General features: G+C 39.5%; 1 protein-coding gene across 2 annotated transcripts; it reads right to left on the reverse strand.

Moving 5' to 3' along the window:
* Positions 1-2,934: 2,934 nt before the first annotated feature.
* CD200 (CD200 molecule) lies at positions 2,935-23,485 on the reverse strand. 2 transcript variants are annotated; one of them, XM_059064916.2, is made up of 6 exons: positions 23,338-23,485; positions 19,298-19,379; positions 16,052-16,372; positions 12,893-13,165; positions 10,823-10,930; positions 2,935-4,903 (listed from the first exon to the last, which is right to left on the reverse strand). In XM_059064916.2, exons 1-6 carry the CDS (start codon positions 23,347-23,349, stop codon positions 4,896-4,898), a joined length of 804 nt encoding a protein of 267 aa, XP_058920899.1. In that variant the 5' UTR covers positions 23,350-23,485; the 3' UTR covers positions 2,935-4,895. The 2 variants fall into 2 exon arrangements, with proteins under 2 accessions (XP_058920899.1, XP_066890752.1); XM_067034651.1 differs by lacking the exon at positions 19,298-19,379.
* Positions 23,486-23,696: the final 211 nt, after the last annotated feature.

The raw sequence follows: 23,696 nt of genomic DNA on the forward strand, positions 1-23,696 counted from the left end.
AGAGAGGACTTTAACTTTTGTGGGATTTTTTTGGTTTTGGTTTTGGTTTTATAGGGTGCCGGCATGGTCAGGTTCTGGGAGGGCTTTCTTCCTGGTTTGCAGACAGCACCTTCTTGCTAACCAGGTTTGCTTTGCCCAGCACTTAGCAAGCCAAATTGCTGAGACACCAACTTTTGTGTGTTTTATTCCTTTGGTCCTATCCTCAGCACAAGGAAAGCCCAAATCATCCTGGATGATGTATTAGGGTCCCTGCTTCTGTTGAAGCAAAGAACAGTAGGTTTTCTCTCTGTTCAGCCAGAAGGCAGCTCCCACTGCCTGTACTCCTATCTCCACCTCAACCCCACATCCACTTCTGGACAAGGGTGGGGCTGACTGAGAAGCAACCGGGAAGGACATGAGGCCTGTGTTGTTTCAGTGGGGGTTTTGAGGTCACAGGGCAGACATGCCTCAGCACATAAACTTGCACATGCTGGGAGCTATAACCCTTCATACTTGAACCTTTACAGAAGACAGACTTGGTGCGCACCCAATTTAAAATTGAGGACATGTAAATTCAGAGAGATTGTGACTGGTCCAAGATCAACACATTACTAAATATCAGGGATGGAACTTAAATCCCATTCTTTTGGTTCTAAATCCATTATGCTTGTCTCTATGCCTTATGAACAACAATTTCTAAAAGTCCTCTTCTACTCTCTAGTTCAATCATACTCTCCCACAGAGCAGGAGAGATGCTCCAGTACAAAGCTGTTTGAACTACTCCTCCCTTCCATAATGTATTGGCATAAAATTGATTTGTTCAAGAAATATTGCTTGACTGCTTATACTAGGTGCTAGGGAAAAGCAAGCAAGCAAGCCAACAGGTTAAAAAACCTCTGCCCTTATGAAGGGCAGAGGTTACAATCTATTGGAAAGAGACAGATAATAAAATAAACAAGTAAAGCATGTAGCATGCTAGATGGTGATGGATGCAAGGGAGAAAAATGAAGCAGGAGAAGGAGACAGAAAGGGTTTGTTGGGGAAAAGGCTTATGTGGCCACCTTTGGGAAGAACATTCCAGGCAGGGAGAAAAGTAAGTGCCAAGGTCCTGTGGTGGATACCTGTCTGAACATTAGTGAAACAGCAAGGAGGCTAGTGTGGCTGGCAAAGCATGAACAGGAGAAAGAGCAGCAGGAAGTGATTTCAGAGAGTATCAGGGAGCCCAATCATGTAGAGCCATAGAGCCCATGTAAAGACCTTGGCTTCTCCTCTAAATAAGATGGGAAGCACTTGGAGATTTTGTGCAAAAGAATGACACGATTTGTCTTAACCTATATTTTAAAACAGATGTGAGAATAGACTAAAAAGGGGAGAATGCAGAAGCAGGGAGATTAATTAGAAAACTATGTCAACAATCTAGGAGAAAGATAATGATGGTTTGCGCTAGGTGGAAAGATTGGGGGTAAGAGTTGGATTCTAAATATATTGATAGAGCAAATAGGATATACTGACAAGTAGGATTTGGGAAGAATGACAGTAAGAGTGGAGGGAACAGAGAGAGCACTGGGCAGGAAGTCTGGGATTCTGAGTTGGAGTTTTAGTCCCATGTCATGTTTTCAGTGTTACCCAAAGAAAATCACTGAAAACCTTAAGGCTTCATTTTTCGCACCTATAAAGATGGGCTTAAAAACCTTCCCGACCTCACAAGGCTCAAATGAATATGATGTCTATGCAAAAGCTGGATTGCTTACAATCGAATCACAGCTCTCTGTGACGCTGTTCAAGTTTATTATCCTAAGTGACTGTGGTAGGGAGACTGAAGTCCTATCTGGAACATTTTGAGAGCAAATATTATAAACAAAAACATTACAGTTGTGAAGAATTACTTTAGGAACCTTTATTTTTAGAAAGTTAAATCTTTCTTGATGAGCTAAATAACCATAGAAGAGAGTTGGCCCAAGAGAACTATTTTAACCAAAGCCTCATAATCCCTAGTCATACTATGGGATTTTGTACTCTTTGAACTTGTATTTATGAAATGTTGGTGGTTAATAAATTACAACCGCTCTCCCCAAATCTTCACCTTCAGTTTTAGTTCTATTTAAGCACAAAAAACTTCTTTTGGTTTCCCTTGTCTCTGAGCTCATTTACCATCACCCTGGAAAGTTTCTAAATTTTTACTGCCAAGAAAACATTGTGATTGAATTATTCAAAGTGACTCGAATGTTTACAACTTTCCCACCCTTGCTGAAGCATACAAAGCCTGTCGCTTTCCAATTCATAGATTCGGAAGAAAATCCCCTAATTGAAAGGTTCAGGATGAGTAAGGAGCAGTTGGTGAGCCCCTCCCAGGGGTGATAGTGCAGGAGTCCCAGGGCAAGACTGGTGCTACCCAGGGATCTGCCTTGTCAGACAAAGCCATGTGCTCTGAGTCACACCTTCCACCTCCTTTCTTTGCTCTCTATGACCCTCCCAAGTCTTTCCCATCAAAACCTACCTATTCTAAGTCCAAGTCTCTCAATACCCTGGAAGGTAAATGATAAGCCATTTAATAAGCCAATTTAAGTTGAATTGCTAGTGAGGAAGAAGGAGTAGACCTAGGCCTCTCTGCACTTTCAGGGGAACTCCCAGAAAGATAATGGCCTAACTAAACTTACGGTGGAATGGTGGAATGTTTAGGCACTGTGAAGATAGCTGTTTCGTAAAGGAGAGCCTTTGGGAGAGACTCATGAAATCTCATAAGATGGTCTCCTTCTTTGCCTATACGTTAAGTGAGCAGTCCTCAAAATTGTCCTTGAGACCATTTCCGGGGTTCCACAAAGTCAAAGCTACTGTCATAATCACATCAATTCCTTATTTTCACTCTCTCACAAGTGTGCTGCGGAGCTTTCCAGAAGCTCCCTGATGTGTGATGTTGCTATCACTCTGATGACTAATGAAATGCATGCTTGTAGATTTTTGTTTTTAAAGTTTATCAGTTTTAATCTCAAGTATGGTAAATATCAACAGACATAATTCACTTTACAAGAAAGATCTTTGGGGTTCTCAGTAATGTTTTTACGTGTGTAAAGGGGTCCTGAGACCTTTAAATGTTTGAGAACTGCTGCTTTAATTTACCCTGTCTGATCTGGCAGCTGAGATACCAGAAAAAACAGCAAAACCAGAAGCAGGATGATAATTCCTACTAAATTCAAAACTGTGTGAGCTAATCCATTTGCGAAGGTTGGTATCTAAAAGTAAAATCAGATTGACATCTGTATACTAATATGTATAAAACAGATAACTAATAAGAGCCTGCTGTATAAAAATAAATAAATAAAATTAAATTTTAAAAAATTCCCAAACAAACAAAAAAGCAAAATCAAAACAGCACATATAAGGAAGTACTCCAAAATTGACCAGGTCATATCAAAAGGACACAAGCACCAACATGAAGCAGCTTTCACTGGTCAGATCAAGAACATCTGATCTGTGACATTGTGACAAATCATAAATGTCAATAGCATCTTTTAGGGGGTAAGAGATAGAGGGAAGGATTTCACACACAGAGGAAAAATATACAGATTATCATTAATGCCCACATTTTCCACATTCCCTACGAGAATATCATGAACCAAATATTTAGAGTTGACACTTTTAATTATTCAGTATATTAAGACAAATATACGAAATAATACAGAATTAAATTACATACAAAAACCTTACTAAATATATAAATATTCAATTCAACAGTGGAAACAACTTAAGTTTTAGTTTTTAGTTCCTAGGTCACTGGATAGAGACAAGAAAGCAAAAGATACTGAAAAAGTCACCAACTTGGTCCTATGATTATTTAAGAGTTCAAAATTTTTCCACTAGTTAGAAACATATGTTTACAACAAAGGGATTTGTACACCCATACATGCTTCCTCTGCTATTGTGAGAAGTTAACTCATGAGAAAAGAAGCTGGGACAGACAAAGCATTTGGATTAGCTGACTGCTACTCAGGAAACTTTCTAAATGCCATATTTTCTAAATGTCTTCATTATACTAGGCTGAATTTAGAATGACTAAAATGGGGCTGGGTCATATTATTAAACAAATGGATGAGAAATGCATGCCTTTTTAAAAATGCGACCTGCTAAGACTAATAATATTTAGTCTGCTATAAAAACAGGTAAGTAAAGTTAAGGTTGCCAATGTTACTTCACAATAAATTCAGTTCCACTTCCACTGTGGTAAATATCACAGAAGTACATGAAGAATAGCAGTGAAACTGAGGGTTCTAGAAAGACCAGTTATTAGCAAAACAGTAAGCAGGCAGTGGACTAGATACCAAGTGATGAGGAAATAGACTTATGGACCAAAGAAGAAGGGAAGAAGAGGTGGAATAGCCACAGAAAGGCAAAAGGTAGTCTCAGAAAAGTTCTTTGGTCCCTACCTTCCTGTATTCTTCTCTCCCTTTTTCATTTCTTTTCTCTTTGTTTATTCCTTTTTTTTTTTTCCTGGAATTACAACCATTTTTGGAGCAGAATGGCAAATTATTTGGTCCAAATCCTTACTCTTCTGTATGCAAACGTGGAAGCTCATTGAGATAGTGATTAACATAGAGTTGCCACCAGTCGGAGTCAAAGTCAGCCTCTGAGTGGTGGCTCCTGATTCTAAGTCCAGTACCCTTTCAACAGCACAACACTGCATTGTTTTACAAAATCAAGTCCTACAACAGACCTGAGAGGTAAAATGACTTCCTCTTGGAACTCACAGAAGCATTGGGTAGCCTAGATGGCAGTAGAAAGTCTTGAAATTCTTAGGCCTTTGACTCCAATTTCTTTTGCTCTTTTAGGCTCCTTGGAGAATTACCCTCTTTCTCCTGCTTGCCTCCTGAGTCAGATTCAAGTAGACCAGGGAATAACTTTCAGGGTTCTGTGTGACTCCTCTATGGCTCTGGGTAAAAGAAAGATAAAGATAGTAACTTTGAACATTTACAATTTCTATTCTAATAGATTTTAAGAAGATAAATAACAGAAGGATCAATAAACACAGAATTCTCCTGTGCATATTTCATCAGTCAAGAGAAGGAAGTAGACATTCCTGACCCAACATGATGTGAGGCAACTGTGACTCTCTTTAAAAGGACATGAGTAATTGTAGGAAATAATAATTTTTCTATTCCTTGCTCAGTAATACACTTAAGACTACAAGTAAAAGAACACGTTCAAGAATTCCAAATGATCTACATGTATTTTATTTATAAGACCTTGGGCTTTGTTTCCAGTGGATACTCACTTACTGGAGATCGGGTTGTGAATGGTCACAAAGTCGACAGATAGAGGTCCTTTCAAGGTTATTAGCTTTCTAGCACTTAAACTTGGAGCATGTGGGCCTCTCTACAAGGCATGTAAACAGTGAAGTAAAAGACCTAGGATATCATCTTGCTTCCACATCTCACTCTCCGTGTAATCTTAAGTAATTCTTTACCAGAAACTGAAAAGTTCTGCATGTTTTAACTGTGCCAACATTTCCAGTATCAGTGATCTGTCCAGCCGTGAAAGACAGAACAGCTCAGGCAAGAATGCCCAGGTTTACGGGTCTGTTAGCCACCTACTTTGTGATTGGATTTTGTTATAACATTTTGATATCATGGGTGGCATTTGCATCCATTCAAGGGTGAAATTTTGTAGACAAGTAGCCTTGGAATGCAAGATTCCTCCAAGCAATTCTAACCTAGTCAGTTCAATAAAGATTGCTTCACACTTTTCTCATATAAAGCACCCTTTCTTCTGCTTGGAACTAGGAGGACACTAGGATAGAGGTGAGGGTTACCAGTCATCCAGCCTTCATCTGGGAAATGTAAGTACAATTATTTAGCAAAGCAAAGATTCTCATTTTTTTGGAAACATATATCTTTTGTATTATCCTTCCAAATAATCACCAATTTCCATAACACAAATTATTTACTGAGCACCTCTGTTATTTGATGTAGTACTAAGCTTAAAATAGGAGAAAGTCCATCCACCGCACTACAAATAACTCAATTTCATTTCTTTTTATGGTTGAGTAATATTCCATTGTATATATGTGCCACATCTTCTTTATCCAATCATCTGTTGATGGACACTTAGGTTGCTTCCATGTCCTGGCTATTGTAAAAAGAGCTGCAATGAACATTGTGGTACATGACTCTTTTTGAATTATGTTTTTTTCAGAGTATATGCTCAGTAGTGGGATTGCTGGGTCATTTGGTAGTTCTATTTTTAGTTTTTTAAGGAACCTCCATACTGTTCTCCATAGTGGCTGTATCAATTTACATTCCCACCAACGGTGCAAGAGGGTTCCCTTTTCTCCACACCCTCTCCAGCATTTATTGTTTGTAGATTTTTTGATGATGGACATTCTGACTGGTGTGAGGTGATACCTAATTGTAGTTTTGATTTGCATTTCTCTAATGATTAGTGATGTTGAGCATCCTTTCATGTGTTTGTTGGCAATCTGTATGTGAAGTAAATCAGAAAGAAAAAAAAATACTATATGCTAACACATATATATGGAATCTAAAAAAAAATGGTTCTGAAGAACCTAGGGGCAGGACAGGAATAAAGACACAGACATAGAGAATGGACTCGAGGACATGGGGAGAGGAAAGGGTAAGCTGGGACAAAGTGAGAGAGTGGCATGGACATATATACACTACCAAATGTAAAACAGATAGCTAGTGGGAAGCAGCCACATAGCACAGGGAGATCAGCTTGATGCTTTGTGACCACCTAGAGGCGTGGGATAGTGAAGGTGGGAGGGAGATGCAAGAGGGAGGAGATATGGGGATATATGTATATGTATGGCTGATTCACTTTGTTATACAGTGGAAGCTAACACACCACTGTAAAGCAATTATACTCCAATAAAGATGTTTAAAAAAAATAGGAGAAAGTGACATGATTCCACCCAAGATATAGTGTTTTACCAACATTACCATTATTAGCATTGCAAAGAACCTATTTATAAGGTTAGATTATTGTGAAGCGAACTGAAAAAAATCAAGGCAATTATATAGATAATGTGGGCTTAAAAAACCCACTTTTACCTGAAATAGTTAGATATTTGAAGAAAAGTGAGGTTTGGAATATGCATTTCATATGATTGTCTAAATCTTCTATTGGTTTCCAGTTCAGCCTTGACCCAATCAAACACAAGAAGATTGCTACTCAAAATAAAGATTTCTTTGAAACTGAGTTATTTGTAATGAGGTGGATAGACCTGGAGTCTGTCATACAGAGTGAAGTAAGTCAGAAGGAGAAAAACAAATACCGTATGCTAACACATATATATGGACTCTAAGGGAAAAAAATGTCATGAAGAGATTAGTGGTAGGACGGGAATAAAACACAGACTTACTCGAGCATGGACTTGAGGATATGGGGAGGGGGAAGGGTGGGCTGTGACGAAGTGAGAGAGTGGCAGGGACATATATACACTATCAAATGTAAATTAGATAGCTAGTGGGAAACTGCTGCATAGCACAGGGAGATCACCTCTGTGCTTTGTGACCACCTAGAGGGGTGGGATAGGGAGGGTGGGAGAGAGGGTGATGCAAGAGGGAAGAGATATGGGAACATATGTATATGTATAACTGATTCCGTTTGTTGTAAAGGAAAAACTAACACACTATTGTAAAACAATTATACTCCAATAAAGATGTTAAAAAAATAAAAATAAAAATAAAAAATAAAGATTTCTAAAAATTAGGTGATTATCTATGATGATGTGCCCCAAAGTGAAGTTGTTGTTTCTGAGAAGCTTGTGATCATTGGTGGGTTGGCTAATGAGAAATAAAAGATTATCCTCAACCTCAAAATTTACTTCACTGTAGTATGTGTGGAAGGGGCAACAACTGGCTTTACTAGAAAGAACTATCATGAAATGGTGGAAAATTTCCCTAGGAAATTTTAATTTCTTCCCATTTTCTATTTAGTAATAAAGTACTGATTCATAAAAGAAAAAAAGAACAAAAGAACGTTCTTTGAAAACCTATTAACCTATTATTGTATTGCTGTAGTCTCATGGGAAGTAATTGTGATGATTCTATTAGGAATGGTGCAAAGAGAAGTCACCTCTAGCTCATCACTAGTACAGCTTTACAGTTGAAAAACCCAACATCACACTCTCTGGCATTATACAGAATCACAGGAAAACTGCAGGGAGCCTGACTTCTCTATGAAAATAACATCTGTCATTAGAGATTACCCTTCTGTCTACAAACTACAAATTTGCTTATGTTTTTGTGAGCAACAAATTAGTGATTTTAATCTAAAATAAACTTTTTTTGGTCATTTATCTAACAAAGAGTTGAACTTTACTCAACAGACTTTTCTTACTTACCAGATTTGTCTTACTATTGGGCAGCTGCAAGGAGATGACTCTTTGTCTACTCATATTCAGTAAGCTCGAGAACTAATTCATCTCTACTCTTTCTCTCCCCACAAACTCTGAACACACACACACACACACACACACACACTCACACACACACACACACACACACACACACACACACTGTCACACTCAGTTCCCCCTCTCCACTTCTATTTCTGTTCATATCACCATTTTTCAGATCACAAGGTCCAGAATCTTGGTATCATTTTAGACTGATCATGTTTCCCCACCCATCCAAAAGTTTTATGTTTCAGAAGATAACAGAAAGTAAAAGAGAGAGAGAAAGCAAAAAAAAAAAACACAAAGTAAGGGTAAAGAAAGATATTCTGTAATAGCCTAAATGGGAAAAGAATTCGAAAAAAAATAGATATATGTATATGTATAACTGAATCACTTTGCTTCACACCTGAAACTAACACAACATTGTAAATCAACTATACTCCAATATAAAATAAAAATTTAAAAAAAGAAAGATGGTAAGCAAATGTGGTGGCACTATTCACTTTCACCACAAATTGACAATCAAAATTTGTTACTTGAAGAAATAAAAAATGTCTCTATCTTTGATGATTTTCTTCCCTTTCTCCCAGCTTTTTGTATTACTTAAGTTTTGGTCTTAACAAGCCAGTATTCCCTCAGCCTTGAGGGTCTGTCTCCAGCATAATTGACATTTGATTTTACTAGCTATTTAAGTATATGGAACCAAATAATCTTAAGCTGACTCGCTTCACTTGAGCAACTGAATAAGGCATTGAACAATCATATTTCCCAGAAAATACAAGACTTCACGAACAAAGGACAATTATTTTGCAAATGCCCCTTTCTAGTGAAATTTACCTTGGGCTTGAATAGGTTGTATTGTAAGATTCTTGTCCAAGGGGACTTTTTAAAATGAATTTAAACACTTCATACTTTTCTGCTTGTACTTTACAGAAGAATACAGTAATATCAGCAAGCACAGACAGAAATAAATGCACCTAACACCAGCACCTTCCAAGTCAGGAAACTATAACTGGAAGAACATTCTGTCAGAGGTCAGGATACCAGGATTCTAATCCTAGGCCTGCTGTTAACTAACTGTGTGACCTTAGGGAAGGAAGTCAACTTCAGTTCCTAACTGGAAAAGTGAAATGTTTGGAAAAAGTGGAATCAAACAGCCTTCTGCCTTTGACATCTTGCAGAGTGCTAAGGAGTTCTATGGGTTTAGGTTTATGTGCAATAAGATTATCTGATTTGCAATCTCCTGTCCCGTACAGAACAAATCCCTTTATCTACTTTTGCAAAAGGGTCATTGACACTGGTGATTTGTTGCTTTTCTTATAAAGTCACAAGAATTAATCAGGTGTTTATATAAGGCTTATGCAAAATTAAATGTTCAAAAAATTTAGAAGGTGAAAGATATTAGTCTATGAGACATAAAATAAAAAGGAAAAAAGGTAGCACTTGAGTGATATTTTTAAATAGAAATGTAAAATATCACTCAAAGCCAACATTTTTTTCTTCCCTCTCTGTCAGTCATGTGAGCTGCAGAAAACTCCCACACCACCCCTTCATCTTGGGAAATTCCCATTACATACAACATAAATGGCAGCTTTGCATTAGCTTTCGTAAATTATGCACTGTCTTCAGAAATCAAAGAAATTTAATTCTTCCCCTCTGGCTAACTCCTCTTGTTTGATAGCATCTCTTGTTTTATATTGTCTCACGGTGTTTAAGACTCAGGATCTATGAGGTACTGAATTTGCAATTAAAAAAAAATGGAATTGAACAAATCCCTTTGAAAATCTACCCTTCCATTCATTCACTCATTCATTCTTTTAATTAACATTTATTGACCACCTGGTATACATAAGGCACTGTGATAGTTGTTGTAGGGGATGGAGAGAAATTAACAGTGTATAAGGGCAGAATGACATGATACAGTTATTATAAGTATGGATCACCTGTATGTTGCCTAGAGTGTCTGAGCCATAGTGAGGGTATAACATAGAAAGCACTACTCAATTAGTGATCATATCAGACAAGTTCAGTCTCTTAAGTGGGGTAGCTGACCTGTGGAATGCTGTAAAAAGAGAAGAGATTGTCCTGGGTAGAATGAACACAGCCTGGATGCCAAGACTTCCTTGCTTTTGCCATTAGATGATTCCGTAGTGATTGAATAAACATTTTCCACATTTCCTCTCATCAATCATTACTCTCAATTTATAAAATAATTGGCCTTTAAACCATCGTGGCAAATGAAATGCAGAAACTAATGTCCAATTTCAAGAAAATGACATTGAAGTGTTTTAAAATACCATCAACATTTATGTATTCTGGAAACACCAAACCAAACACATGGTTGTCACCCCTTTACTTATATCTTCCTTTGACCCCCAAATTGTCATTAAACAATCATTTTTTTCCTTCTTTGTACTTCCCATGGAGACTCACCTCGGTCTTGGTTCCGACGATGTTTCCAGTATAGTAGGATTGAAATTAAGACCAGAAGAATTACCAAGGAAACAATACTTAACAGTAGTGGAACTGAAAACCAAAAGCCTGTGGATATTGAAGGGAGAAAAGGAAAAACAAGTCATAAGTGGAAGCTGTAGAGGCAAAAAGCGATAAAGAGACAGTTGTGATGAGTTTTTACTAGAGCTGAGCTTTCGATGAAAATTATTCTCACATAGATATATACTGAGGTCTATATTCATGACCTCACATTATTTTAATAACATTTAAATAATAATAATCGTTAACATGTTTGATGTAGTTACTAGGTAGTAGGAGCTTTGAATGTGTTACCTCATTTAATCCTCAAAATAGCCCAAGAGTTAGGTCTTATTATAATCATCTAACAGATTGAAAAAACAAACATCTGAGGCTCGGAGAAGTTAAGTAAGCCCCAAATCATTGTAGTAAGGCTTGGTCAGAGGTCTGTTTGCCTTCAAAGCACATATTCTTTGCCATACTGCCTATTAAAGTAATACGTTTATTGAGGAATTTTTGAAAAATACAGAGAAGTATAAAGGAAAAGAATAATGAATGTCGTGATTCAAACCCCCAGGAATAACTCATCTCAATGTTTTTATTGTGTTGCTTCTAATCTATGCCTTTGTTATTAAATCTCTTTCCAATAGTCAATAGATGCAACTTAGCCTGAATATCAGCTCCTCAGTGTCACTGTGTAATACAAAGGCAGAAGAAGCACTCCCTGATTTGGGAGTCTCCAGCATCTTCTCCATACCTTTATAATGGAATATGTCACATCCTACTTTAACTGAGCACCTTCAGATTTGTCTAATTTCACTAGTTCTAGTGCTCAACATAACGCTTTAAGCATGAAAGATTTTTAGTAAATGTTCGCAGAATGAACAAACATTATACAAATGATGTATAAACATTATAAATGATATAAGTCAATTTTGGCACTCTTGGAAAGACATGTTCCTTTTCAGATTTTTGTTTTTCAGGGCAATTTACCCTTCACCATGGCTGAATTTGAGGATCTCTTCACAAATGTCCAAATATAATACTGCAAACCGCTTGAGCAAATTTACCTAAATGTTGACTTTTTGATTCGTCTGCTTTTTCAAGGACCTCAGAAATGACTACAGGATATGTTCACTAGAGGCCACCATACCGATGAGGTCTAAACTTTTCCAGCTTTTATTGTTTACAATGCGCCCAGAAAAAAGCAGCAATATCTTTTTATAGGAGGCTTATTCCTGAGTGCCTCATCCAGAGTTAGTGCTTCAAGACTACAGAAAGAAAACTGTGGCTGTTATCACTAAAGTGTCCTGTCTCTAAAACCACCGCTTTCTTTATTCTCTCTCCCATAATCTTTACCTCTTGCATTGATGAGGTCCAGAGACAGCGGTTTAGATCGAAACGCAGGGCAGCAAAAGAGATCCTGAACAGTTTCCCACAGTGTAGATTATGCACAGGTTTCATCCTGGACATGGCTTCTTCCAGGAAAACATCCTAATCCCTCCAGATTGGGCTGATGCTCCCTCTCCCCTCTTAAGCCTCCCATGGTGTACCACAGATGTCTTTTTTCTTTTTAAGTAGAGAAAGCTTTACTGCAGGGCCAAAGAACAGGTGGCTCATGCTCAAAAACCCGAACTCCTACTATAGCTTTCTTATTGAAGCATTTAACATGAAGTTTTACAATTGCCCAGCTCCTTTTGCATTCCCTCCTAGACTAGAAGCTCCCTGTGTGCAGGGACTGAGTCTTCACTGTTGCATTTCTGGCATAACCAATGCTCAGTTAGTAGCACGGAAGAATAAATCAATGGCTGGATCTCAGCAAAAGCGTTCAGTATGTGGGCAACATACCACATTTGCCAAGGTAAAATCAGCTTTATTGGCTTCCTCAACTCTGTTTTTCTTTCCCTACTTAGCCCATTCTCTCCCTTATCAGCTCCTTTGCTAAAGGCCAAGAGGCTCTGCAGAGCATTCACCACCTTGCAGATGTGTGTCCACAAACAGGACCATGGTAAATCTTGCCCTCTCTCTTACCTTTGTTCACAGTTTCCCTGTAGTCAGTCACAGTCCCCAGGTGCAGTACCCGGCAGATCACCTCTTTCCCCACCTGACTCTTGGGGTCTTTGATCTGGAGGATGCTGGTAACAGACGTTGTCCCATTGGGGTGTGAGAGAATCTCAGTACTGTTCTCAATCTCTGACCCAGAGACCTTCCAGGAGATCATAGGGGCTGGGCGAGCATTGGCAGAGCAAGTGATATTTAGGTGGTCTTCAGATAATTTATAGTGAAGGAAAACTGTGGGCTGTACTGGGACAAAAAAAAAAAAAAATGATCTGCCATCAGTTAAGCATGGTGTGAGTCCCACACTCTCCTCAGAGAGACGAGAGAAAGATCTTTACAGAAAGGCAGTGGAGGCTAGAAAGATAAGGTAGCACATCCAATCCAAACTGGGGCCTTCTGGGTTCTTCCTGGGTCTAATTCTCTGAACTGCAGGATGGAGACTGGCCTAGTACAACCCTGTGACAAGTACGATCTTCCCTGTAGTTTGCCTCTAGGAGAATTAGCTGGATGGACAGAAGGTACCTTCTCCCCCAAACAGTGCAGAGCCTAATTATTCTTTTCTCTTCCATGGGCAATGCAATATCTCTGCCTTCTTCTGGGTGCCCCTCTCAAATAGTTTGACAATGACCACCAGTCAGCATCTCCATACAAGCAGTCTGCAGTTCTCAGAAGCACGAGGGCAGTTTCAGAACAGAGAGCCCGTAGGGGGGCTGCTGCTTAGAGAAAGCCTTTTTCTGTTTGGAACTGGGCCAGGGAGCAAGATGCATGAAGCAGACTTGGCAAGTCCCTGTTTGAAATACCTATACAAAATGTCAATTAGAAATTCATAGTCAGTAGTCAGAAAATCACAGAATGACAGTTGCAAGGACCGTGGAGATCACCTTATGGAGTTAACAGAAAATAACTAGCTTATGAAAAAAGGGCATTATTTTTAGGTCAGCTGTACCCTGTTCCCTTTCAAAAGTCCCTTGATCAATGAGTTCATTTTCCTTGGTATATACAGTTTATCTCTGCTGAGCAACTGCAAACTTGCCTTTCTGTGGTTGGCTTTGGAGCCCACGAGATAATTAAAGGGCAATGATAAATGAAAGCTTGTCTATGTTCAGAAGTTCAAGAGGTGGATGGGTGGCAGTAGGCTGGAGGAAATGAGCCTATAGGACTGTGGCTCTGTCCAGAGTGCCCAGATTACTAACATCAATAAGCCCTGGAGGAAGAGACATAAGGTAAAGGAAGACGAGTATGGTTGACATGGCCAGACTGGCAGCAGGGTTCTCTGGTGTATCAAAGAATGACTTAGATGAAAGTTATAAGGTGTGTCTGGAAAGGATCAGTGTGGAAAAGAACTACAGAATTACTCACTAGAAGATGCAGAGGAGTCTGCTTTTCAGGCAAAAGAATAATACAAAGATTATGAGTAAAGAAGGGGGAGTAGGAGAAAGATGAACAAAAAAAGAAAAAGAAAAGGAAACAGAACAGAAATGAGAAAAATATGACACAAGAAGGAAAAGGAAGAAAAAATGGTGGAAGGAAGGAAGGAAGGAAAGGAGAGGGAGGGAGGGAAGAAAAAAAGAGCAAGAGAGGAAAAAAGGAAAAGAAAGAGGAAGGAAGGATTGGAGGAGGGGAGAGAGAGAGAAAGACAGGGAGACAGAGGAAGACAGAGGAATGAAAGAAATAGAAATCAAGAAGAAAGCCTGATGCAAGATCCTGCAGAGAGGACTCATTACAGGCAAAATAAGTGAAAGAAACTGGTATTTGGTGTTGTCTTATCTCCCTTGCATTCTTATTTACTGAGCCTCTTCTTATCCCTTGTCCAATATTCCTGGTGTGTGTGAATTCTCATTTTAACATTCCTAATAACCCTAAGTTTGTCATTTCCCTTCTAAAACTACCACCAAGTGTGCCATCCTCCGAAGTTACCCCTTATTCTTAATTCTCAATTCTTGATTTCAGCTTCAGTTAAGCAGAAAGGAATCTTGTCAAACTAAGCCTCTTGGATTTTAAAAGAATGCTTATTGTGGCAAGCATTGCCCTCTGAGGAAGGCGCCATTAAGACCCTCATAAGCCTCAGGGCCCGATTGTACTCTCCTTGGTATGCATCCTGGACTTTATGGTATGAACGTAAAAAAGGAGATGGCCTTTGGCCAGATCGCTCCAGGGACCTGCTCAGTTAATGAGAGTCCCTGCTTGTTCTCTAAAGCTAGGAAAAGCAATCCTGGAGGGGAAATTGGTGCCTTTGTGGAACAAGCGATAGATCCGCTGATGCAGATAAGGTGGCGACTAAACCAAGAGACAAACCCGCTAATGCAGTTATGGTGGCGACTAAGCCTAAGATGAAAGACTAGTTCCACAGAACAAAGGTTATGCAAAGTTTCTACTTTACAATGACTATGCAAAGTCCCTGCTTTAGGGGTATATATATGGCTATGATTTGTTATTAAATTTGCCTTGCAACCATCAGTTGTTTGTGCCCTTCTGATCCCATACCTTGGTGCTTTCAGTTCCCTACCCCCTCTCGTCTATCGTTGCTGCACTTTGAGGACTCGCCGCGGCTGGCGGCAGCTTATTATTCAGTTAAATCCCTAGTAGGCATCAGGAATGAAGAGCCTCTGCTGCATGTCTCCTTATCAATCCTGATACAGCTACATTGAAACAAAATGAGAGGGACCCCCATAACTGGCTCCAGCTTAGCCCAGTCTGGCTTTGTCCTTAGATCCAAAAATACTAAAGCTGTTAGAGACCCTAGAGATGATCTACTTCACACTTCTGATGCAGATAAATAAACTCTGGTACAGAGACAGGACTCTTCTAGGGTCACATGACTGCTAATTGCAAAGCCAGGTCAGAACCACATTAGTGCTTATGGAGAACTTATCCTCACTATGGTCCTTAATTTACTCTTGTTGACAACAGTATTTGTCAGGGCAAAGATAACTCCAGGTAGAGATTCAACATAGTCCTTTGAACTCTCCAAATAACAGTAACCACAGTTACAGTAGACATGAAAGGCCAAGTGTCCTCTCATGAGCCTTTCTGGGGTTAGGATCCTGAAAAACTAGGCACTACCACTACATTCCAAACATTCTGCAAAATAACATTTCAAGCCAGAGACAATGTATTCTCAGAGACTCTCACCAAAGAGAGTGAGGCAGGCTATTCCTGAGATCTTTCCAGAACCAAAGGTATTGAAGAGGCACTTGTAACACCCTTCATCTTCCAAGGTGGTATTCCAGAAGGTAATGGTTGAGTTCATGAGTCCCAGCTCGGTGATGTTTATCTTGTCCTTATAGGCAGGCTGGACTACAACCCCATGGTTCTGGCTAAAGGTGATCATGTTTTCTGGGCTTACAGCCTTGATTTTTTGCCATGTCACAATCAAAACTTCCTGGGGATGTTGCAGAGAGCATCTTAAAGAAGCAGGTGTGTTCAGCAACTCTCTTACATCTTGGGTCTCCACTTTCATCATGGAATTATAAAAAATATTTATATTTTAAATTTTAATACATACACAAATATACATTTTTTGATTAAAAACAATGCATGTTCAAAGTCAAATTTAGAGAAGATACAGAAAAATGCAAAAAAAGAAAACAACATTTACCTACCTTCCTGATGTTGCTAGAGAAATATAAGTTGAAATATTTGTTCAGTCTTTAAGAGTAGCAGAGTAGAAAAATAAGAAAGCAAACTCCCAGTGACCAGAAATTACATGAAGAATCCCTGTAGGCTGGAAATTAGGTGAAGTGAGGTTGAAGATGGAAAGTGCCAAATAGGATAGAAGCATCACCAAGTGAGTTTATGCCTGGAGCAGTAACAGCTAGGGATAAGAAAGGGCCAATGGACAATAGGCAGAGTGATTAGTTTAAGTGAAGAAGGTATAGCAGCTTTATACATTCCACTCACATACCTGCAAAGGAAGGAGCAGCAGTAGTGATGTCTGCCTTCAGGAAGCAGTGGTGAATATAGGAACACAAGATAGAGAGATATATAGGACAGTCCTCCAGGAGGCTGATAGTACCAGAGAGATTTGACCATCAAATGACAATCTACACATTCCCCCATTTTTACTGTATGCAGTGCAGAATATAAGGTATGGCAATAATTTCTTCCCCCTCCAATGCTGGCTAGTCATATTGATATGATAGATGGCTCAATGGGAGATCTCAATAAAACAAATAGCCAAACATTCGAGAAAGTTAACACAAGGACAGAGGAATAATAAACTCTACAAACCCAAGAACTCACCAAATGAATAAAGATATCATAAATAAATAAATTTTGATGTGAATAAATGTGATATCTTAAGTGTGAAAAGGAACCAGCACTGTAAACAGTAGAAACTAGAGATGCAGAAAATGAGAAATGTAAACTCTTAACAAACGTAGCAGAATGAATATCACTGAAGGGTAAATTAGTAAGTAGGAAGACCAGGTCATAGAATTTTTCCAGAATGTAGCACAAAGGGATAAAGATATAGAAAGGATTAAAGAAAAATTCAAAGACTAGAATGTTTCAGCATGAGTCCACTAAGAATTTTAAAAGGAGAGAAAGGGAAGAATAGAAGTCAAAAACACTGTAAGGAACAAAAATGTATTTTTCAAAATGATAAAAGGAGGAATCCAAAATAAGACATACTAATCATGAACCTTCATGCACCTAACAACATAACTCTGAAATATATAAAAAGCTAATAGAACTACAAAGAAAAATCCATAAATCCATAATCATAATGGGAGAGTTTTTCATTGTTCTCTTAGAATTTTCACTTCCATATATTAAAAAAATAAGTAAAGCAATAAAATCAAATATAAGGATATAGAACATTCAAAAACAAATTTTTATAAATTATTATATATGTATGTGTAGTATGTGCACATGAGCATGTATTTGTAAACTTTTACCCAAAAGAAAACATACAATCTTTTCAAACAACATGTAGAACATACCCCAAAATTGAACTTGAAATAGTATACAAAAAAATGACCTTGAACTCTGTCCATAATGCAATAAAATTAGAAATGTACATGCTTCTTTTAACTCCTTAATTACACCAGAAATCATAACAAGAATCATAAATCACTATGAATGACATTAAGAATACCATATCTTAAAATCTGTAGAAATTTACAAAGCAGTTCTCAGAAGGAAATATTTAATCCTAACTTAATTTATTGGGAAACAAGAAAGATTGAAGAAAATGAATACACACAGATATCCAAAATTCCCACCCCACCCAAGAAATGAAAAAAGGAGTGAATTAATAAAGTTAAAGGCACAAATTAATAAAATGGTACAAAAAATTTTGACTTAAAACACCAAAATCTGCTATTTTTTTTAAGATTAATAACACAGATAAATTGTCTTGAGTAATTAGAAAAAAAGAAGGCAGCATAAACAAACAAACAATATCCACTCAACAACATCAAGAATGAAAAGATGGGCATAGCAACAAATACAAATTGGAACCCACAAGTGTTGCATAATTCCATTTTAGTGAGGTGTATTCTTGGTAGATGTGAAAAGTTCTGGGGGGAATACCGGTTGTTAGGACTGGGGTTTCCAAAAGGCTTGTTGAGTTTTTGCAGAGCAGAGATCTGAAGAAATTGCTGCTTTTAGAATAGAGAGTAGAAAAGGGATCAAAACTAGAGTTTTAACTTCTTGGGTAACTTTTCTCTTTGACTAATAATTTAGTGGAAAGCTTACAATTCATCACTGCATATATGAAACTCCATTTAGGGTTGGTAAATCCTGTGTTGTACATGGTATGAAACTTCCCTTTCCTACCCCCGTGAAGGCTGATGTAGTACAACGTCACACAGAAGGTGATAAAAGGCCAGCAGCAAAGTGAGGTGTGGTCTCCTATGGAACCGAGGAGAAGGGACTGGCATGAGTAGGAAACTCAGCAGATGAGTGGAGAGCATAGGTGTATGTTTTATATGATAGACTATGTGAACCTATGTGACCTCCATATTTCATTATTTTTAGTATTTTTCTGTAAGAGGGACACACCCAAATTTAAGGCTTATTACCAGACTACCTTCCCAAAAGGTCATATTCATTCACACTCCCTTAGGCATTCCCATATCTTTACAAACATAAGGAATTATTACTTTAAACATTATTCAATTTGATAGGTGAAAAATGATATCTTAATTTAGGAAGAATTTTTTCATGTCTGGTTTTATCTATGAAAAGTTTCTTAATATTAAAGTCTTTGAAAACATTGGAAAAAATGTGGAAAGCAGTCCTCCAAATGAATTACACATTTAAATAATTCATGCAGACAGATGAACTAACACAGCACAAACAAGAGTGGCCAAATGTCTCCACTCCAAAAACTGTGTTTCCTGGATTCCACGCAGGGGAATTGAGGATCTTTACCTTGTGCCCTGCATAACATCATGGCAGCCAAGAACCAAATCAGTTGGAAGGTAGACAGATGACAGAAGAGCCTCCTCAACACCTGAAGACAGAAAGCAAAGTACAGAAATGGGCATTTGGATGTGGACAAAGCTAAAGAAGCTTCAATGTAATCGTTGTTTCAGGAAATGTTGCAGCTAAAGTTTTAACCACCGGAAACCTTTGGTTTTGTGGAAGCAGAACCAGAGACTATAAATGGAAGAAATAACAGAGGGTGCTCAGGATATGGGAAGGGAAAAGCAGCAGTGTGGTTCCTTCATTATGGCCATCAATAAGCAATTTGAGGCCTTGCTTCCAAAGCCACCACTGTCAAGACTGCTGGGAAAACAAACTGCCATAAGTATACCCAGAAAACATAGAGACTGCAAATGCTGAAGAACATTCACTCCCCAAATAATCCACATCTGTTAAGATTAAAGATGTAACTCAGGTTGTAACCACTTGGCAGAATATGTGACTGCTGAGGTAGATTTTCCTGCAAATTCTGCACAGTTTATGTAAATTTTACCTTTTAAAAACCAGTAATGGCTTTATTTTTTCTTCATTGCTTTATTTTCATGAGTCTGGCAGAAATCCTTGGCCTATTTACAAATCATGGTGGTATTTAAGGGAATATAATTCTGGGTATAATTTTGCTATAAAATGAGAGAGTGGAATGGAGACAGAATAACCTTACTCTGCAGCAGCCCCATGGCTGGCTTTGGTCTACGTTAGTGTGTTCACTGTAAGGGGGTACAAGCAAGGAATGTAAATTTTCCCAATATTTTTTCCTATATTCTATTTTTTTTCTATAATTGAGGTGTGTAAGAAATATAGGTTTCTCTGTATTTTTCTTTAACTGAACTTTATTTTTATTTCATGTTGCCATTCCAACTAGAGGTAGAGACTTAATTTCAGTCAATATCACATAATCTCTGTCAGTTTAACCCACCAACACTTCACAGTTGTCCCAAACTCTGGCACTGCATCCACAGTCCTGGGAATGCCAAGCCGTAGGACAGGACCATTAACCCTTGGTTACAACCATCTATCCACGCTGGCACTGTGTTCCCCTCAAGTCATCCTGATCATCGGTTTGTGCAATTAAATCTTGTGCTTACAGGATGTTCTCTCTTGTTTCCTGATTCTCCAGATTCTGTGCTCCTGGATTCTTCTGTGCTGAGCAAAGGAGAATTCTACAAGGCTCTCTGACTAGACTCCCGTGTATCTGTCCATCTCTGTTCTACAGTTCCCTTGCCATGATGGGCAGGCTTGCCTCTTCCCACAGTTCCCCACAAGAAAGCAAGGCACAGGTGTTTTCTGTTCTTTGATTTCAACACCTACCTGTAAGTTCTATTCACCACCCTCCTGGACTCCCTACTCCCGGGGGCCAGGCACAGAGCATCCTTTTCAGGACACAAACCGACACTAGTCAGTCCCTCTTTGCTCTCCCAGCCTAGGGTTAAAGAAGCTGCTTCCTCCATCCCCTTGTATTCTTCCCATCAACTTTTTCTGGAATGAAGGCCTGTCCTTGGTCTTTCAGCATTTAGGCTTTTAAAACTCAAATGCTGGGCTTCCCTGGTGGCGCAGTGGTTGAGAGTCCACCTACCGATGCAGGGGACACGGGTTCGTGCCCCGGTCCGGGAAGATCCCACATGCTGCGGAGCGGCTGGGCCCGTGAGCCATAGCTGCTGAGCCTGCGCGTCTGTAAACTGTGCTCCGCAACAGGAGAGGCCGCAACAGTGAGAGGCCCGCGTACCGCAAAACAAACAAACAAACAAAAACCTCAAATGTTTAGGCTCCTGCTATTTCAAAACTTTGGCTTCTGAGTGTCCATCAACAGATGAACGGATAACGAAGATGTGGCACATATATACAATGGCATATTACTCAGCCATAAAAAGAAACAAAATTGAGTTATTTGTAGTGAGGTGGACGGACATAGAGTCTGTCATACAGAGTGAAGTAAGTCAGAAAGAGAAAAACAAATACCGTATGCTAACACACATATATGGAATCCCCCCCCTCCCAAAAAAGGTCATGAAGAACCTAGGGGCAAGACAGGAATAAAGACACAGACCTACTAGAGAATGGACTTGAGGATACAGGCAGGGGGAAGGGTAAGCTGTGATGAAGTGAGAGAGTGGCATGGACATATATACACTACCAAACGTAGGGTGGATAGCTAGTGGAAAGCAGCCGCATAGCACAGGGAGATCACCTAGGTGGTTTGTGACCACCTAGAGGGGTGGCATAGGGAGGGTGAGAGGGAGGGAGACGCAAGAGGGAGGAGATATGGGGATATATGTATATGTATAGCTGATTCACTTTGTTATAAAGCAGAAATTAACACAATATTGTAAAGCAATTATACTCAAATAAAGATGTTTAAAAAAAAACCAAAAAAACTCTGGCTTCTGAAACTAAAAAGTTTTCTTTGGCATTCTAACTCCACACCATCATGCCACATGGAAATCCAGGCTCTAGCAAAGGCTGTGATGAGGAATGCAAATAGTTTGGCTTTCAGAGTAAAAATCTGTCTTTTAGGATAAGAGAGAAAGCAGACATACACCAAAACACGTACGAACTGGGGGCCAGCAATGTTTAAGAAACAGAAGCACAGTGATTGAGGCAAAGGGAATTAGAAAGAAAGCTTTGCTATTAATTATATACACATTTCCTCTGGCTGACTTGAGTTCAGGCTAGCACCAATACTAGATGTGTAAGCTAGGACAAATCATTTTACCTCTCTGAAATGCAGAGAAAAATAATAGTACCAACCTTCTCTCTGTTAAAAAGACTAAATGAGATAGTATATGTAAAGCTCCTAGAACAGTGACTGATACAAATAAGCACTAAATCAATGTTGCTGTTATCTCTTTGGGATACTATGAGAATTAATTAATCATTTAAAGTATTTAATACAGTGCTTAAGGTATGGTAAAAGCCAATATATGTTAGGTAGCTTAAAAAATTCATTAATCAGATCACACAATAATGGAAATAGAGAAGTCCATTTATAACCTTTGTCCAGAGGGCCAGGGTTCAGCGGCCTGGGTCTTACCTGACCGCTGCCCATCTACATTGCCCCTATACGTACCTCTTCCCTGAAAATTTCTAGGTCCAAATCCCGATCCTGCCACATACAGTCACATGGACTTGGAAAACTTAACGTCTCTGCCTGTTTCTTTATTTGTAAAATTGGGTAATAACTCCTCCTTTGAAGGGTAGTGGTGAAGATTAACAGCACCTGGCACTCAGTAAACACTAGCTCTAAGACCACCATTCTCCTTTGTTAAGGAAAATAGTGAAATAACTGGCTGTGTGATCCTGCCAATAAACTATATACAAAAAAAAAAATTACCTTCAGGCATTACTTGTATTTAGATTTTAATTTTTATTATTTTTATCAATTACCAACGTAAATGAAAATCCTCTTCTTCCTGCATTTTGTCATATACACAGGTCCTGAATAAACAAAATGTCTGTCTCTCGCGGATACCCTGGGTTTTAACCCTGATTTATCCAATCCTTTATGGCTTCCCAAGGCAAAGGCCCAGAGGATGCAGAAAGAGGCTGGAGCATCACAGAGGGAGCCAGCTCTCCTGGAGAGCCTGAGCCTGAAATTCTGCAACCCCACCCCGGGTTTCAGGGCCAAAACGGAGTCAATACAGCACCCTCTATCCCGGCCGCCAGCGCCCGCCTCCCAGCCCAGTTCCTGTCTGAGGATGTCAAGGATCTTCGGAGAAGCGACTCCGGAGCCCGTGCCTGGCAGCATCCTTTTTCCAGCGCACTGGGACGGAGAACCAGAACGCCAGGAATGGCCTGTAAACCACCCTTTGGAAGGCAAAATCCGCTTCTCAGCAAGATAAGAGCTGAGAGGAAAGCGCTAGCAGAAATCCCACCTCCGAACCAGACTGGGGAAAGCCGCAGCCCGGCGCTCTCAGCCCGCCACCGCCCCAGGGCCCCCGGAGCGATGTCGTCCACCCTGCGCCCTCTTTCCCACGCCTGGCCCGGCTCACCAGCCACTCCATCCTCGCTCCTGGCCGCGCGGGGTGTTGGGCTTCAGCTGGGAAGCCCGATGGGATCTCACACCGGACCAGACAGAGATCGTCCAGTTCTGTGGAGCAAGGATGCGCCCCGCCAGCGCCTGGGGAGAGCTGCCTCACTCCTCCTCCAACACAAATACCCCTCCTCCCCACCCCCGCCCCGCCCCCCAAACAGAGGCGTGAAGGCCAGTTTTTTTCCAGTTCACTTGTAGGGGATAAAATAAAATAAATGGTACTCCTCTTTTCCTGTCTTCAAAACGATTCTTAGTTTTCAGAGGTGGCAACTGGGGAAACAGAAAATGTTTGAAAAAAATATACACCGTTTCCATTTT

The sequence above is a fragment of the Kogia breviceps genome, chromosome 5, assembly GCF_026419965.1.
Source record: "Kogia breviceps isolate mKogBre1 chromosome 5, mKogBre1 haplotype 1, whole genome shotgun sequence".
In the NCBI taxonomy this organism is placed as follows: Eukaryota; Metazoa; Chordata; class Mammalia; order Artiodactyla; family Physeteridae; genus Kogia; species Kogia breviceps.